General features: G+C 48.3%; 1 protein-coding gene across 1 annotated transcript in view; it reads left to right on the top strand.

Annotated features, from left to right (window-relative positions):
- The first annotated feature begins 4,029 nt into the window (after nucleotides 1-4,029).
- Nucleotides 4,030-15,861, top strand: part of LOC143367993 (uncharacterized) — a 124,317-nt gene continuing 112,485 nt past the window's right edge. Inside the window, exons 1-2 of the mRNA XM_076810286.1 lie at nucleotides 4,030-4,046; nucleotides 4,288-4,683. Of these exons, the coding sequence (XP_076666401.1) occupies nucleotides 4,030-4,046; nucleotides 4,288-4,683 (413 nt within the window). The remainder of the gene's footprint in view (nucleotides 4,047-4,287; nucleotides 4,684-15,861) is intronic.

Below are 15,861 nucleotides of genomic sequence, written 5' to 3'. Positions count from 1 at the left end.
TCGACGTATGTTAATCTAGATTTTTTTTACAAAAACTGTGATGAAACTTCAATAAAAAAAACTATCAGACTACATTCTACAGACCTTGAAATTGACCCATGATTTTTTTCATAACGATTAGATTCTTCAGATGAGAATGACTGTCGTTCAAAAATTGTTCTGGGTGTGAGCCACCCAGGTATGTATGTCAAAGTTGATCAAAATAAGAGGTGTGTCAACGAGGGGTTAATAGAAACGTTAATGGCTGTACCTGTATGTATACACAATGTCTCGGAGAGGATCTGTACAGGTATCGGAGTGTTAGAGGGAAGAAGGGGCCGCGGCGAGAGATGGTTGCCCGGTAATATACCGTTCGGTTGTGTTTACACGCAGGCACGAAAATTGTTGGGGAAAATGATGGCGGGTAGGCATGGCTCGGGGTCAGGCCGTGTCACGGTGTAGCCAGCGTCCACGCCCCCCTAACGATCGAAATTCATTTCCATAATTATCTCACGACCGCGACGATCACCGTGAACACGAAACGTTCGGCCTGATTCGAGCCGGCGACACGGCTGATCCGTGTGAACCGCGGACGGAAGTTCGAGGTTAAATTCTTCCACGGGTCTGCAGGGTCTCATTATTCCCCTCGTTAATAAGTCGACAGGCATTTCCTAACAGGCTGGTTATTAGATAATAATTACGCAGCGCTACCGAGGCTGCCAGATTTCGATGATTGGCAGCGTTCGAGTGGATCAAATCATCAAACTCATCCTCCAGCACCTCCTCCGCCTGAGCACCGAGCCGCAGGGAGGCTATAGTAAACTGTTCGATCTCGGAGCCACGATAAAGCCAGAGGGAGCGTGGCGGATCGGCTCGGAGCAAATAATGCGAATTAGAAGACCGGGGGCAATTAAACCACCGTCCACGCTCGCGCGGGGGGAGGAAAAGAATAATAAAAAAAAAAGTGACGAGAGTTCTCATTAAGGGAGCCGGTTTCGACGAACTCGCGTGGTTTCCTGATGTATTCGCGATACGTGGGTTACATCGCAAAGGTTTTCCACTCGGGCGGCTAGTTCCTCGTATTTAATTGTGAGAGCCGAACTCCCCGGAATCTCCGGAGTCATTCGTTACTCCCGGCCGCGGTGCGCTGGAAAAACGGCGAGGGATTTACGCGAACACCCGCGGCACGGTGCTGCGTCGTGTGCGTGACCGGTGTCCCGCGTGCATTTACATATTCCCGGCAACCCTCATGATTGCAAATGTACTGTTTAGCGTGTTGCCGCGGATCATCAGCCGTAATGTCGGTTTTTCATAACGGGCCGGTGACACGGCCTTAAATCCTCGGTTCTTCGATCCCTCGTGGGCATTAAATTCAGCGAGGACGCGGGATTACTTATAATTAAACCTCCTGGGCGACGTCCACTCTCCGCGTGCGTGTCTGCAGCCCCTTCTGGAAACCGTCCGCCGAGTTTTCAGCCACCTCTATTCAGAGGGACTGGTTGATCGGTGGTAGGGGAGACCGGGGCAAAGTGGGACGAAAAATGTTTGAAGTCGAATAAAATTTTTCAGTTTTAATAGAAATGTGTGAAAATAGATTTATAATATAATTTGAACATTACTATTGATAAATGACGAATATCGATAGTTAAAATAAACTTAAAGTATATTAAAATTCAACTTGAAAAGAAAATGCAACATCGACCACTTTACCCCATATATGACAGTTGATATGTCATGAATGTTTTCTGAAAATTTGGGAACGAAATTCGCGAAAATATCGAAGATATAGAGTCTCATATTTTGATATTTTTGCGAAGATATAGTCTATGTCTTCGATATTTTTAGGAATTTCAGTCCCAAATTTTCAGGAAATATTCATGACATATCAAACACTGAAAATAAGATTTTTTTATCTTTTTCGCATATTTCTATATATATATAAAGTAGCATAAGGTACTTCTACGCACATATTCGTTATTAAAGAACACAATTTCAGGAATGTACCTTTGAAGTGCTCCCTTGCCTAATCGCAGCTATGTAGGATTTCGGAAAGTGTGATGACTAAGGATCTGTATAAGCAAATCTGTTTATTAATATATATAAGTCTAAGTACGAGGAGTCTTATTAAACCATTATATCTTTATATATATAATTCAAGATAAATCAGTTTATTAATATATATAAGTCTAAGTACGAGGAGTCTTATTAAACCATTATATCTTGAATTATATACATATATATAAATATATATCTTGAATTATATATATATATGGGTAATAGAAGAATTCAAGATATAATGGTTTAATAAGACTCCTCATACTTAGACTTATATATATATTAATAAACTGATTTACTTATACAGATCCTTAGTCACCACACTTTCCGAAATCCTACATAGCTGCGATTAGGCAAGGGAGCACTTCAAAGGTACATTCCTGAAATTGTGTTTTTTAATAACGAATATCTGCGTAGAAGTACCTTATGCTCCGACGCGACTAAAGGAAGCTGGACAGCCCTTCGTGTTAGCTGCGCAAGCTGCGAAACTTTTCTGTCCTGCAGTACGTATAGCTTATACTAATAGCGTTCAAATATCGATACCATCGTAAACAGCAGAGGATAGGAAATGAAAATCTCGGGTTCAGATATGCGATAGGTTCGCGCATAGTGTACCACCGACGATTACCTTCCAGTTATTTATCGGCCATTAACAAGTGCAAGATTGCCTAGGCCCGAGTATTCCTATTCCATCTCGTCGCTCGCGGACCATTTGTTAAGTGGCGGGATATTCGGTACGGATCGAGGGATATTGCCAGTTAACGAGAGACGAATCACGCTGAGCAAACATCGTTTCACGGCGGTTAGCCAGACCTAATACGTTTAGGATCGCGGGCATTTCGAAAATGTTTATGGCCGCTCGGTCGGGAGCCGGGGCGAGGTGTGAAATTACAAGTACACGCGTTACGTCCTTTTGTACACACAGGGCGTTTCCCTCCCCGTCCCGACGGCGCGTCCGCTCCTTATTTCGCCGTTTTATGGCGCGCCTCCTAGGCCTCCTATGATCTACCGCATTCTATTATATCCTTGCATATTGTACTTAACGTCGGAACGTCGTGTAATGCCGTGTAATTCCGTAATATGCGCAACGTAATGCGGCCAGCGAGTTCATTATTATCAAATCCATAAATTTGCCCGCGTTACACGGGCGCGGGCCGATGCAAATGCGCGGCGAACGTGCGCAGCAGTAAATTGTTTCGTTAACATCGCTAAACGCCACCTCGCCGGATCGCTCGATTTATCTGGTCGGCGCTGCAATCCCAATCCCTGGGATCTCTTGATCCCGGGATCGCCGAAGAGCTACAACGAAATCTCCCCTGCAATTCACGATAGATTCTCCCTTCTCAGTCGCACCGCGACTCATTAAACACCCTACGTTTCCCCCGCGATCTTCATTAGCGATCTCGAAGTACTTTAACCTTTTCAAAGCGCGTCGAAAAGAACCGCGCTGCCAGTGGGCGGTCCTAACACGAACGTTTGGGCCGGGATTCGTGGACGGGCCGCGAGCCGGGGGGCCGGCGCAGGCGCCGCGCACCGCGCCACCTTGCCGCACGGATTCAAAATTAGGAGCGCGACGGAGACGCGGGCGCAATAACCGCGACGCCGACGATTATCGCTCGCGGCCGACGCGATTTTATTAGCGGACGCGCGAGCGAAACGCGAAACCAGTTTCTCCCCGCGGGAAGGTCCGATACGCGGCAATATTTCTACAAGGTAATACACTTAACGCGACGCGAAACGGAGCGCAAAAACCCGGGTGCAATCGCAATAACGCAGCGATCGACTCGACTTTTCGTACGCGCCGCCGCGAATCCTGCCTAAGGACTCTCCGTCCGTTTCTCCGCGGGGGTGGCATCGTTAATAGCGATCTAAATCTGCTTGGGAAGCTCTCGCGCCGTTTGCCGCCAAAACTTTCATTACGCGGAGCGGGAGGGAGGTTTTTTCCCCCGGGAAGAGGCCAAACGAGGCGCGCACGAAGGCGCGAACGCGGCCATAATGCACCCCCACGTAGGGTACGGCCGAGTTCTTCATTATCGTCCGGGGCCTAAATTGCGTGGGCGTACGTATACCTTCGTGCACGTTACTTACCTTGATGTACTGTACCTGGTGTACCTGCACGCACACGCGCGCAGGCAGGTCTGCGGCTAGCGAGTTCGCTGGCCGAGCCCGGCCGAGGTTTCGCGAACGCGGCCGAGCACCGCGAAGCCGGTTGTCGCGCTCCTCGCCAGATGCGACGAGTCAGTATCGCGTCAGTCGTTCAGCGGAATTGGTCAGTGATCTGTGTCAGAGCAGGGCCAGTAGTCTTTCTCTCTTTCTCTCTCTCTCTCTGTCTCCCCCCTCTTTCTCTATCTCTCCTCTCTCTTCCTCTACCCCGGGTTTCCCTTCTCGCTTCGACGTTTATCGCGTGGCCGCACGCCCAAGTAGCCGGTGGTTTTCGACGTGTCCCTCGGGCCCCTTCGCAACTCGCCCCCTCGTTGCTGCGCGCCCGGTACAGATAGATATACACACGTACCACGGCGCAGGGTACACGTACAGTAATACAGTGCTACAGTGGAGTTACCAGTGGGGAAAACAAAAATTTAGTTCGCAAGCGGACGTGCCTCGCGGCGACCGTCGTCCACCACGTTCTGGATCGTACAGCGGCAGCAGGTGAGTGGAAAGTTTTCTAGAGTATCGTTTCGTACCGACCTGTCTCGCGGCTGGGCCTTATGTCGCGTAATCGTTTTGCGAGTTTCATCCAGTTCCGGCAGCTTGGTTACGGGAGATCGGTTTTGGGGGGTGTGTTTTTTAAATGGCGCGAGACTTTTATAGGTCACTCGATCCGCGTGAAAAAATTTCGTCCGGATAAGACTGTATCCACTCCGTTTGTTAGCGGTCGTTCAAAAAATGGCGGTCCAGGGGAGGAACTTCTCTCGCAAGGTGATGGTAAAGCTCAGCCTGGTGGGCCGTCGATCTTCTCTTCTTCATGTCTCGGCTTTTTTCCCCTCTTTTTCTCGATCCCTTACCGTTAGTGGTCCATCCTACCATCGAGAATCGCGGCGATCAGAGCTCGAAATTCTTTCCTCGAGATCCCTGTTCCCGTGTCAGGTAGCTTTTCATTCCTGACGCAGACCTTTTAGTTGAACCATATTGCAATCCTAAGCCAGTCTAGGAACGAATATACCACCGATTCCGTAGAGTACAGGTTCTCTTGAATATCTGTACCCTAAGTGTGAATGTTAACATCGATTAACAATACCTACTAATTATAAATACGATCATACACCAAGTACCTACTGCCGATTGAGTACAATTACTCTTAATTATATTCGTGGTATGCTGTTACCATTCGACTGACCCGAGATGCTCCCATTCGTCCGCATAGCTGACCGTTCCAGCAAGCCAATTAAAAAGAAACTCGCCGGTCGTAATTCTTCATTGAACGCACTTTATTTTTTCATTACATCATCCAGGTACACGGTAACAGGTTACACTCGGGCCGTGTAACGCTCGTGGTGGACATTTTTCTAGCCTCTTCCTATATTAGAACATCGTAATCACGCGTTACTATTATTAACTATTAATACACGGCCTGAGCCGGACTGGTTTGCAAATCCGGATCCTCGTAACGTTGACTTCTTTGCGCGCGCACTGGTCAGCGTGCCCTCTTCGACGCCGCCGGGATTCCCATGCCGACCGTTCGATTTTAAAAAGCAAGCCGATAGCAGAACTGGCCCTCGACCAGGCGCTCGTTTTCCACGAGCCCCGGCGACGCTCGGTGGCCTGGCGGAGGGAGGCGATCACGATTTTTCCCCGCAGCTTTTTTGCCCGCCCGGAGAGGACAATGGCCCGCGAATACGCGAACAGCGGCGCGCACGAGTGGCAGCCGTCGAGGTTAAAATCGAATGTGTGTCACGTTCACCGTGGCGTCGATTAGTAATCGGAGCGCGAGCGGCAATTACACTTGAAAAAGTCAATGTTACGCTGGAAGGTTTCGTACACCGGTTGCGCAACGAGCGGCAGAGGGGCTCCGGTGTTCCGGGGGTTACGCGGCCATCCTCCTCGTCGTTTCGCGGTCCTGTGAACTTTTCAGACGCGCGCCGCGCCCGGTGAACGAAAGCCATTGTACTTCTAATCAGCTCTTTGTTCGAGATCGCAGATAGGCAAGATTTGATCGCGACGCCTCGGCAAGCCTCGGTGAAATATTGGAGCACACCATTGTTGCGGACAGCCCTGCGGAGCTCTTCGCGGCACGGTTCTCCACTATTTCGGCCTGCAGGGTGTAGCGGCTGCGATTGCGCTTTTCAGGTCGATACGTTTCAACCTGTCGTTGCGTCCGAGGATGATAATCTCCTTGCGCGCAATCGCTGCGATTTCTCCAGTAGATACTCTTTTACCTTTGGAATACTTTCAGCCTTTATTTAAACAATATCGATGTCCGTCCAAGCTGTTATCGACACAATACCGCATTATCGCTATCTACTCATTATCACGCTGTATCTCTGTAGAGCTCTCGCACAATTGCTGCAAGCTTTATCGTTGCGTATTGAGTAATAAACGTGCCATCAGCTATCCCGGTGCGACCTCTGATTCGCGGAAAAATTCAGCCGCTCGGTATCGCTTCTGGAAACGCATCTACTCGAAGGTGAACACCTCGCGACTCTTATCGTAGCCACATATTTTTCACCGCGTCGACTGCTGGAAGAACGCGTTTGGAAGTATCTGAATTCTAAGGGGTAGTAGAGAACAGAGGAGCAGTCCTTCGTGGAGTAGCTGGTCGAAGAAGATCTCTGGAAGCCTGCGGGTCGGGGCTGAGTGTCGCGGGGTGATAGGTGCCGCGCAAAGCGCGTCTCCACGTCGGCATTAATCATTATATGCGTAATTCACGGAGGTTATTTACTATACAATTAGATACAACCCGCGCCACGTATTACGCGGGTACAGGCGGCGCGTGTAGGGAGAGAGAGAGCCAGGCTGCGCATGATAATGGTCCCGCGCGAGTCCCATCAACAGGCCAGAAGAGAAATCCCTCGGTTTTTCTCGTCTACCTAGCCTAGCGTAGTACACGATATACACACGGGGTGTAACGAGGTATGTAATGGGTAATAATGCGTAATGATATAATGCGTACATTCCGCGACGTACGTCTGCTATAACAAACATTGTTAGCGGGGATGCTGGGGCACGGGTTGCCTGACCGTGAAAGGGCCTCCCGGGCCCTCGTCATTCCTCGAAGGGACTCTGATGATACGCTCCTGTCGTAATGCTCTATCTGACGAAAGGAGCACGGGGGTAGAGTCTATGGTTCTGGGAACAGGTCGACGACTCTTTGCTGTGCCATTCGGTGGTGGTGATCGAAGGATCCTTGTCCCAGAATCCTTCCTCCTTACTCCTTAGAACTATATCCTCCGCCATCGTCAACTAATTTCTCACTCCAATCCTAGCTTCTTCCCATGCGATAAGAGCCTCGCGATCAGAAGCGGAGGTTTCTCATCGTTGATTTATCAAACACCGAGGATCGTTGTCTCGTTACACGAGCTTAGCGGTATTCTCGTTTACCGCGGATACGTTACTCGCTGCCGACGATTTCTCCGGAACACTCGCGTATCCTTCGTCCCCGCTTGTCGCCCGATAACAGGCCCGTGATTACAGGGATACGCGTTAAAACCGAATTACGCGAGTCGGTTTTGTCCGCGAGCCGGCGATAGCCGGAACATTGTTGGCGTATTACGCGATAAGATAAAGGCGGCGGCGACGGGAACTATCGCGGGGATACTAATTAGAACTGGTCCTCCGTTTCTCTCCTCGCGGCTCGATATGGGGAATTATCGCGAACACGATGATCAGAATTCGCGGGGAACGGTAATCCCGGCGAGTCGCCACTGCGGATGTTGCCGCGGAAGAATTCTAATTAAATCGCAGCTGGAATTTATCGGAAGCCCGTTGCAGGACTTTCATATCTCGGCGGGGAATTAATCGAACGGAGCGCTTCTGTTTCCAATTGCTGCCGCATTTTCGGGTTGCCGAACCGGGCGAAGCTGCTTCTCAGTAGTGCTGTTATAGGACTCGAAACAATCGAGCCGAGACCCGAACGGTTTCGGGTAACCCGAATGCTTCGAACCGCTCGAATGTGTTTCGGGTAGCTCGATTTTTTCAAGCAGTTCGTATGTTAAATGTTTCGACTTTCGAGCCACCCGAATATATTTTAGGTAGCCGACTGTAATGTCACTGTGTGGACTATGGTGCAGTGTGTTAGGTTGGTGTGGCTGGAACGTTTTGTAGGCACCGAATAAGTATTAATTAAGTTAGATGTATAATATGAGATGTATAAATATGAAAACCATATGAAGTAAGTTAACCCTAGCCTGGTGAATATTTTAACAACACATTGGATGCGACGTCCATTTTGACCCATAATTTAATTCGTATACACCTCGGAATAAGCTCCTAAATAAGGTTTTCATTTTGTTAGCATCTAGTAGTAGTACTAATAAGAAATAACACGTGTAGTTTGATATTTCGGAGGCTCCTAATGGAGTATGGATATATATTAAAGGTAACCCGAAACACATTCGAGCGGCTCGAAAAAATCGAGCTACCCGAAGCATTCGGTTACCCGAAACCGTTCGGGTCTCGGCTCGGTTCGGAAAGCCGAGTCCTGCTCGGTTCGAACTTCAAGCTAATCGAATGTTTCGAGTCTCGAAACAGCGCTACTTCTCAGGTATCCGCAGTGCTTTCGAGGCAGTGTCGCCAACAATTTTCAGGAGTAGCTTGCGGAATACTTTTCGAGCGATCTCAAACAACTCGAGGATAGTTAACAGCGACCTCTGACGAGCAAAATCCAGCAGGAAGCATTCCTCTAGATGAAACACCTACACGCGGCTACCCTCTTCCTCCGACCACAACCATTAGCAATTTATACGCGGTGTCCGGTTGAAAATAAAAGCGAATACCGTGAAGCGCGATCGTGTCGAGTCAGCTTCGACATGATCTTCCGCGGGAACGGGAAGGGACGCGGACGCGGATTAATCGCGAAGTGCTTGATACCAATTAGTCCTCGTTACCCGTCTATCGGGGCTCTCCATAAATCAAAACAAAAATCCTACGGCGTCGCCGGAAAAAGTCCGTGGATAATTAAATGCTTTGCTCACGGATCGATGGCTGGATGGATCGATCGGCGAAGCAGCGAGCGTGCCACTCTCCCAAAGTTCACTAGGTACATCACGGACGCTTGTTCGCGCGGGGGCCGTTTTCAGGTCCCCTTGAAATCGGACTCGTACGATCGCGCGGCGCTGGTCCCACCGTGTCGGCTAGCGTTGCATTGTTCCCTGGAGTTTTGCATCGGGGGTGATGAATGTCTCAATAGCCTTTGGAGCGGCGGCTAACACCGGTGATTTGAATGCGCGCAAGGACACGGTGTGCCTCGGTGGCTCGGTGCCTCGGCGGCACTTGAAATGGCCGCTGGCCGGCCGGCGTCCTCGTTTATTTTCCGCGATTCTTATCGAGCCGCCGCTATTCGATCACCGGCGTGTCGAAGGGGGATAGTTCTCGTATTCGCGATGCACCGGCGAGACCCAATTGAATTAGTTTACGTGAACAGATAGAGGCGCGGGATCGATTGCCACGGGGGCAAAGGAAGCGGGGCCCGCTAGCCACCGATCTCATTTATCAATTGGCACTGGCCGCGGTGTATATGGGTTCCGCGAAGGTGAACAGCTTCTTATTGCGATATCGGTGGCTCGCGCACGGAGATCGGTGATCGTCTGACCAGAAAATCACGCTCGGTGCCACCTACCCTCCCCGCTGCCGCTGGCCAGCTCTCACGGCTATCGAAGCTGAATAATTGCCGGCCGCGCGAGTGATTAATTAGCCGGACGCCCCTCTCGATTGGGAAACCGAACGTGTTCCGCCGCGGATGCCTGATGAATCGGGTGAATCTGGATTCCTGTTCTAACGCGTTCCACGTCATCGTGGATCACCGCATCGCCGCGCCGCGTCCGACCGTATTTATCGCCAGGGAAATACTTCTGCTGGAGCGGGCTGCCGTGCGATTGCTTCGCTTCGTTCCTTGCATTAAAAGGGGCAACGACATTAGAAGATCCCGGTATTGTTCGTGCGGGCGTAGAGTCGCGAGGAAAAGCGGTTTCTTGCGTCAATTAGGAAGGAGGCTCGGGTCTCGTCGTCCGACTCTAATTCGCCTGCACTTGGAAGAATTTCAGGGTACTACTCGGTTCATCGAACTGTGACCGGCGAGTTCGACGCTTACCGAGTTTTCACGCTAGAGTAATCCGCGCGGCGCGCGAATAAATCAGCCGCTCCCTCCACTCTCGTTTTCAAGCGAGCCCCCTCGAACGCTCGAAGTCTCTGGCAGATTACTGGAAATTCTGCAGGCGTTTCTCTGCCGCCTGCTTTTTTTTTTCTCGCCACGCGGACCAGGTCGCGAACATTGTTGCGGTTTTTAGTCGGGATATCAGCCCGCGCTCCGCCGCGGCGAATCACTGCGGACGGCTAATTTATGTCGGGCGATCGAAATAGTTTGTTAACGCTTTGTGAACCGGTTCCGTGCTCCTATAACTTTGACTCGTTAATATATTACCGCGTGTTACATCAGCGTGTTAGATTCGTATCGCGCTAAACGCGTTACGCTCGACGGGATTTTTAGACGAATCGCATTAATGCATTCTCTATTTGCGAACGATCCTTTCTTCACGGGCGAAGATAGCGGACCCGTGCAAGAAGTAGCTGCGAAATGAATAGTGCCTTATTAGCGGCAATTATTGGGGGGGCATAATAGAAAACATAGATCCTCGGGCTAATCGGTGCGGGAATGTAGGTGATCGTTTTTAGAGGAAACTGAGTTGCAACTGGTTACTCGAATTAACTACCTCTCGCTTGGATCTAATCTTACTCTTCATCCCTGGTTTAGAGCCGATTTCTCCAGGGAAAACACGCTACAACTGCTCTATCGCTGAAAAGATAGGGAAAGCAAATTAAGTGCAATTTAACATATATTAAAAATTAAGTACCTATAGTTTGTTTAAGTACGAGTGCTCGTTAGAGACTGATACCTAGAATATATTGTTATTGAAACGAGGTGCCAATTCGGCTGTGTTTATACCTAGGAAGCATTTATAAAAAAAACTGTTGCGTATTCTTTATGGCAAAATACACACATTTAAAAAAAAATCTTACTCTTCACAATACAAACCCTGACCGCCTTCAAGATACCTAAACACTGATGTTCTGAAGGATGCCAGGGATCCAGAGAATATTATGAAGAAATTAAGCTTTCTTTTCAAAATACTTAATTTCCTTAAAAGATATTAATTCTAATAAACATGAATCCGTCATGCTAATATCTCGGACGAAGTCGAGACGGGGGACGCTAGTATTTACATATTCTGAAAGTGAGTCTAGGATATAATGATAGGTCAGCCGTCGGAGGAACGAATAATAGGTTAACAGAAATTTAGTAAGTATATTTAATTGAAAATGTACAAAATTAAGTTGTCATGTCATACTCTGGTTACTCCGTGATAGCTCTGGTTACTCCGTGTTATGGCCATCAGCTACTTTTTTATATTATTTTACATTATTTTACATTATTTTATATTATTTCATATTATTTTATATTAATCAATCGTTTCATGATCGTTAGATGTCTGAGACGTAAGGAAACACTGTTTCTGGTATTGACCATCAAAATTTCTCAAACAGAGCAATCAGAAACGCAGAGTCAGGCACACGAAAAATAAGAATTTAGTCACCTTTCATAAGCAAAAATAACACTGATGCCTTATTGTATGATAATTTCAAGAGCAAGACTTGTTAAAGTGTCATTTCACCACCACTTACCTATAGTTTGAACTTTCCACTTATCTTCTAAAGCACATATCATTTATAAACAAGCGATCGTCCACAAATAGCACGAAGAATCTCACGAATAATCCGCTGCTGGAACAAAATGCTCTCTCGCTCTATCACACTAACTTCGCTTGACTAATTATTTTACCAGAACATAAACTAGAACATCAACGCTGCCTGTTAGTTTTTGTTCCATCTAAATTGAGTTAGACACTTTAGAGTTACAGATAAATGAAAAAGTATCACGGAGTAACCCGTACCACGAGCATACTCGAGTTTACATCGCTCTTAATTGTTTAAGTATCCTGTGAGATTGAAACCAGAAAGGAGCGCTTCAATCACTGTTCGTTTCTTCGGTAGATGTTTGATAGTTGCAAAGTAGCTATCCGAGTCCAGCGCTTCTCGGCTACGCAGGATATCCCTGCAACTATTCAAGCTTGCATCTTTAACCTCGCGCGGCAACCTGTTCTTCGCGAACTCGTTGGTAATCAAGCAGAAGGGAAGAAACGACTGTTGCAACTCCCCCGTTCAATAACGAAGATTTTTCATGGCCACTGGCCAGTCCGCTCCACCTAATAAGACCTATCGATCGAACTATCGTAGGTAAAACATCGAAGGGCTGTGTTACTCGGACCCGCGATACTTGGAGCGTCCTTCGATCGTCGAAGAACCGGAAGATCGAGTCGCCTCTCCGCTCGGATGCTCCCGAGAAGCGGATCACCGGCCAGCGACTCTGTTCATGGCCCTCGTAAACGCCAATTACAATAATTACGATAACTGTGGCGCCTGCTCGGTCGCAATGGACGCCGCTAACTTTCTGCCCGCGCTTAACCAGCCACCGCGCTTCGTTTTCTATATTAATCGCCCGGCTTAATTAATATTCCCGTGTGTATCGGAGGTAACGATTAGCTTGATCGGGCGTGGCCGGTCCAGTTAGCATCTGTTTCTAATAAACGGACGTGTGTCTGGCGAAAAAGCGTCGTTCCCTGTCGCGTAGATCCTGTCGTCCGGGATCGTGAACGGTGAGGATCTGGTATTAACGGGACTCGAATGAACAAACTAATCAAAATTCCGCGAAACTCTTCGTTCTGCCGGTTGGCGCGTACATTGGAGGCTTAAGTGAGCGTAGAAGAGGATCCAAAGGACTTGAAGATATCGCGACGGAAGGAAGCTTCGAAATGTTCAACAGGCAGGGATCGAAAGTTGATTCAATCGACAAGAAAAGGTAATAGCCATGCATACCGAATTAGCCCGACACTGTCAATTAATAATCCATTACCACCTACGCCTGCTGGCTCAGCGATTCGATGCTTGCGTCACAGCAGAGCTGTTTCCGAGCCCCGGTTCCGCGCAACGCTTCCACTGCAGGAACGTCGCACGGAGAAACGTTAATGACCGAGCCGTACCGCACCGAAACGAGCTCAGGAAGCGACGGTACGTGGATTTTTTTACGGCGACCAGACACAGGCTATTACGCCGGGGCAAATGAATAATAATGTTTGGCGGCAACGGTGGCAAATTGGGTCTCTGGGTATTTCGACGACGCGTTCCCCTCGGATGCATGCCTCCGTTGGAAGCGCGAGCCTCAGCCCCCGCCACGGTTAATGGGCCGTTCTTGCATTCAAATCGGCTGAGAGCGGCGTAATCTCGTTTTGTTACGGCTATGCTCGATTTCGCGTGAGAAGAAGGCGGGCTCGGGATGTCTTTCCCCTAACGAGAGAAATCGCTGCCGCGGAGGATATGAGGCTTAATAACCGGGTCAAGAGCCGTTTAGTGCTCCTTAACCGTGCGAAACTCGGCCGTCGGTGATCGCGGGACAGGCATTTCCCTCCGCAGAAGGGTGGGCGTGGTGTGCTCGCAGATAGGGGACCGTGAAAATCGCCTTGCGAAGTCGATTGCTCTTTCCTTTCCGCGGCCAGGATTCTCAGACTCTTCTCATGCAATCCTAAGGAGGCCTGAGGAACTCCTGTAAATTACCGCTCCGTCGCGCATGCTCCATTAATATTTCCTGGTCCCGTGTACTAAGGGGCTCGAGGAGTTTATCAGCTTTAATATAGAACTCGCTTTTCCACGCTCTTCTGCCTGCCGTTTCGTTGCAATTGCCGAGCAGGGGCGAAGCGGCGGAGCTCGCGAGCTCTTCTCCCCTACGCTCCATCCGGCTGTTTCTCTCATTATCCCTGTCCATGTAGTCTCACCCAGATACAGGGAACGTCACCCGAGCACACGTTCGGTGCGAGCGCCGGGGCAACAAACGTCTGGCGAACGAAACCCCGCTTGTGGGATAAGGCCACTCTGCCTTCCCATTACGGTGGGTTACCTGTGTGCTCGCGGAACAGTTCCTGCGCGCATTTTTCCCGCGGTTCGTTACCGAGAGCCACCGCGTGCAGTTTAAATGCGCGAGTGCTTGGCTGGCTTCTCCCTCGTCTGATTGCATGCGCGACTTTACGCGTCCTTGATCCTTTGGCTGCGTTTCCTTGCTGCATCCCCTGCGCAGCGGTTGAGAAATTGCTTCGAGATCGGGTATCTTTAGTGTACAGTTTGCTGTTTGGTATATTAGTAGGCGGAGAGCTCTGGGAACGAGTTTGTAGGCATTCGGCCTTTGGGAGCAGCCTATTTCGTTTCGGTATTTGCTAGGCTTCGGAACAGAGTAGGCAACATCGGGGAGCGACGTTGGGTAGGGTGTTCTTTGTAACGTTTTTTTTTTTGAAATTTAAAAATTCGGGTCGCGACGACTCCTGATTTATTTGCCTTTGGCGTGGTAAGTATGTGTGCAAAATTTCGGCACGATCAAACAATTCTAAATCCTGCCTCAAGAGGCTCAAAGTTTCGAACGAAACTGCGCTCTTGCAAACAGCTGTTTTTTTTTTTTAATATGCAACCCGGTATGTAAGCAAATGTGTGATGGACTGTCGATTGTCGACATCTTATCTATAACTTATTGATACTTAACGATATGTCGATAATATTGTTAAGATGTCGTTAAGTGGTGGTACAACTTTTCCATTTCTCCAGTCTTTGGACTATGACGGTGAAATATTTATGTATTTCAGCAACCTCTGCTTCAAGTGAACAATTATTTCCTAAAGGTGGACGAAAAACATAATAAAAAATAAAAAGAGTTTGTAGTAGGGGAGACCGGGGCTAGTTGACTAACGAGGTTAGTTGACTAATTCCCTTTAATTGTTGTGTTATGTTATAAATTATGCTGCGATTCGCGATAGTGAAGCATGTGAACGACTAGCTTCCTATTTAATGTGTCACCGTGACAAAAACTTGCGTGTTCTATCAGCGAGAATGAAAAATCTAAAAAGGTCGGCGGGAAGTAAATATTTCTGTTTCGACTGTTTATGAATTTTCGTCCACTAAGCATTGCTTGATGTTTTTTCATGAATATTTTGTGGAAACCTGATACATTGACTATAATTTAGGGTATTTTATTTTATCCGGTGCTTGGAGGTTTTGTACGTACGAACTTTAAAATGTTGACTATGTCGAACGGGGTTACTTGACTAAGCATAGAGAATACCACTAAAAATCGCACTTTTTATCTTCAAGATGCAGTTGAGGCAAAGAGTTTAGCTGCTCAAATCCACTTCCCCCACCACAAATCCCTCCAAACTCACCCCTACCAGTTTTACACCCCATCCTCCCTTCAAACTCTCAGGCCTTCCAAATAGACCGTGACAAACGAGTAGAAAATAATTAGAGTATATAACACCATGATACTTAATAAAAAAAATAACAATGTGAATGAGTGAAAAAAATATAAAAAATTTGTTGGTCCAAGTATATTCGAGCCGCTCGAAAAAATTCCAGTTTCTCGGTTCTTTCGGGCCGCTCGTCTCTCGAGCCGCTCGAGAAAAATTCGAGCTACTCGGTTTTTACGTGTACTCGGCTCGGAAACCGAGTCTCGGCTCGGTCCGAACTTCAAGCTACTCGACTACTCGAGTACTCGAACAGCATAGAACTGACGCGCAGTCGCTC

This window comes from Andrena cerasifolii, chromosome 4 (assembly GCF_050908995.1).
Source record: "Andrena cerasifolii isolate SP2316 chromosome 4, iyAndCera1_principal, whole genome shotgun sequence".
NCBI classification, from domain to species: domain Eukaryota; kingdom Metazoa; phylum Arthropoda; class Insecta; order Hymenoptera; family Andrenidae; genus Andrena; species Andrena cerasifolii.
This window is presented reverse-complemented; position numbering and strand designations above follow the sequence as displayed.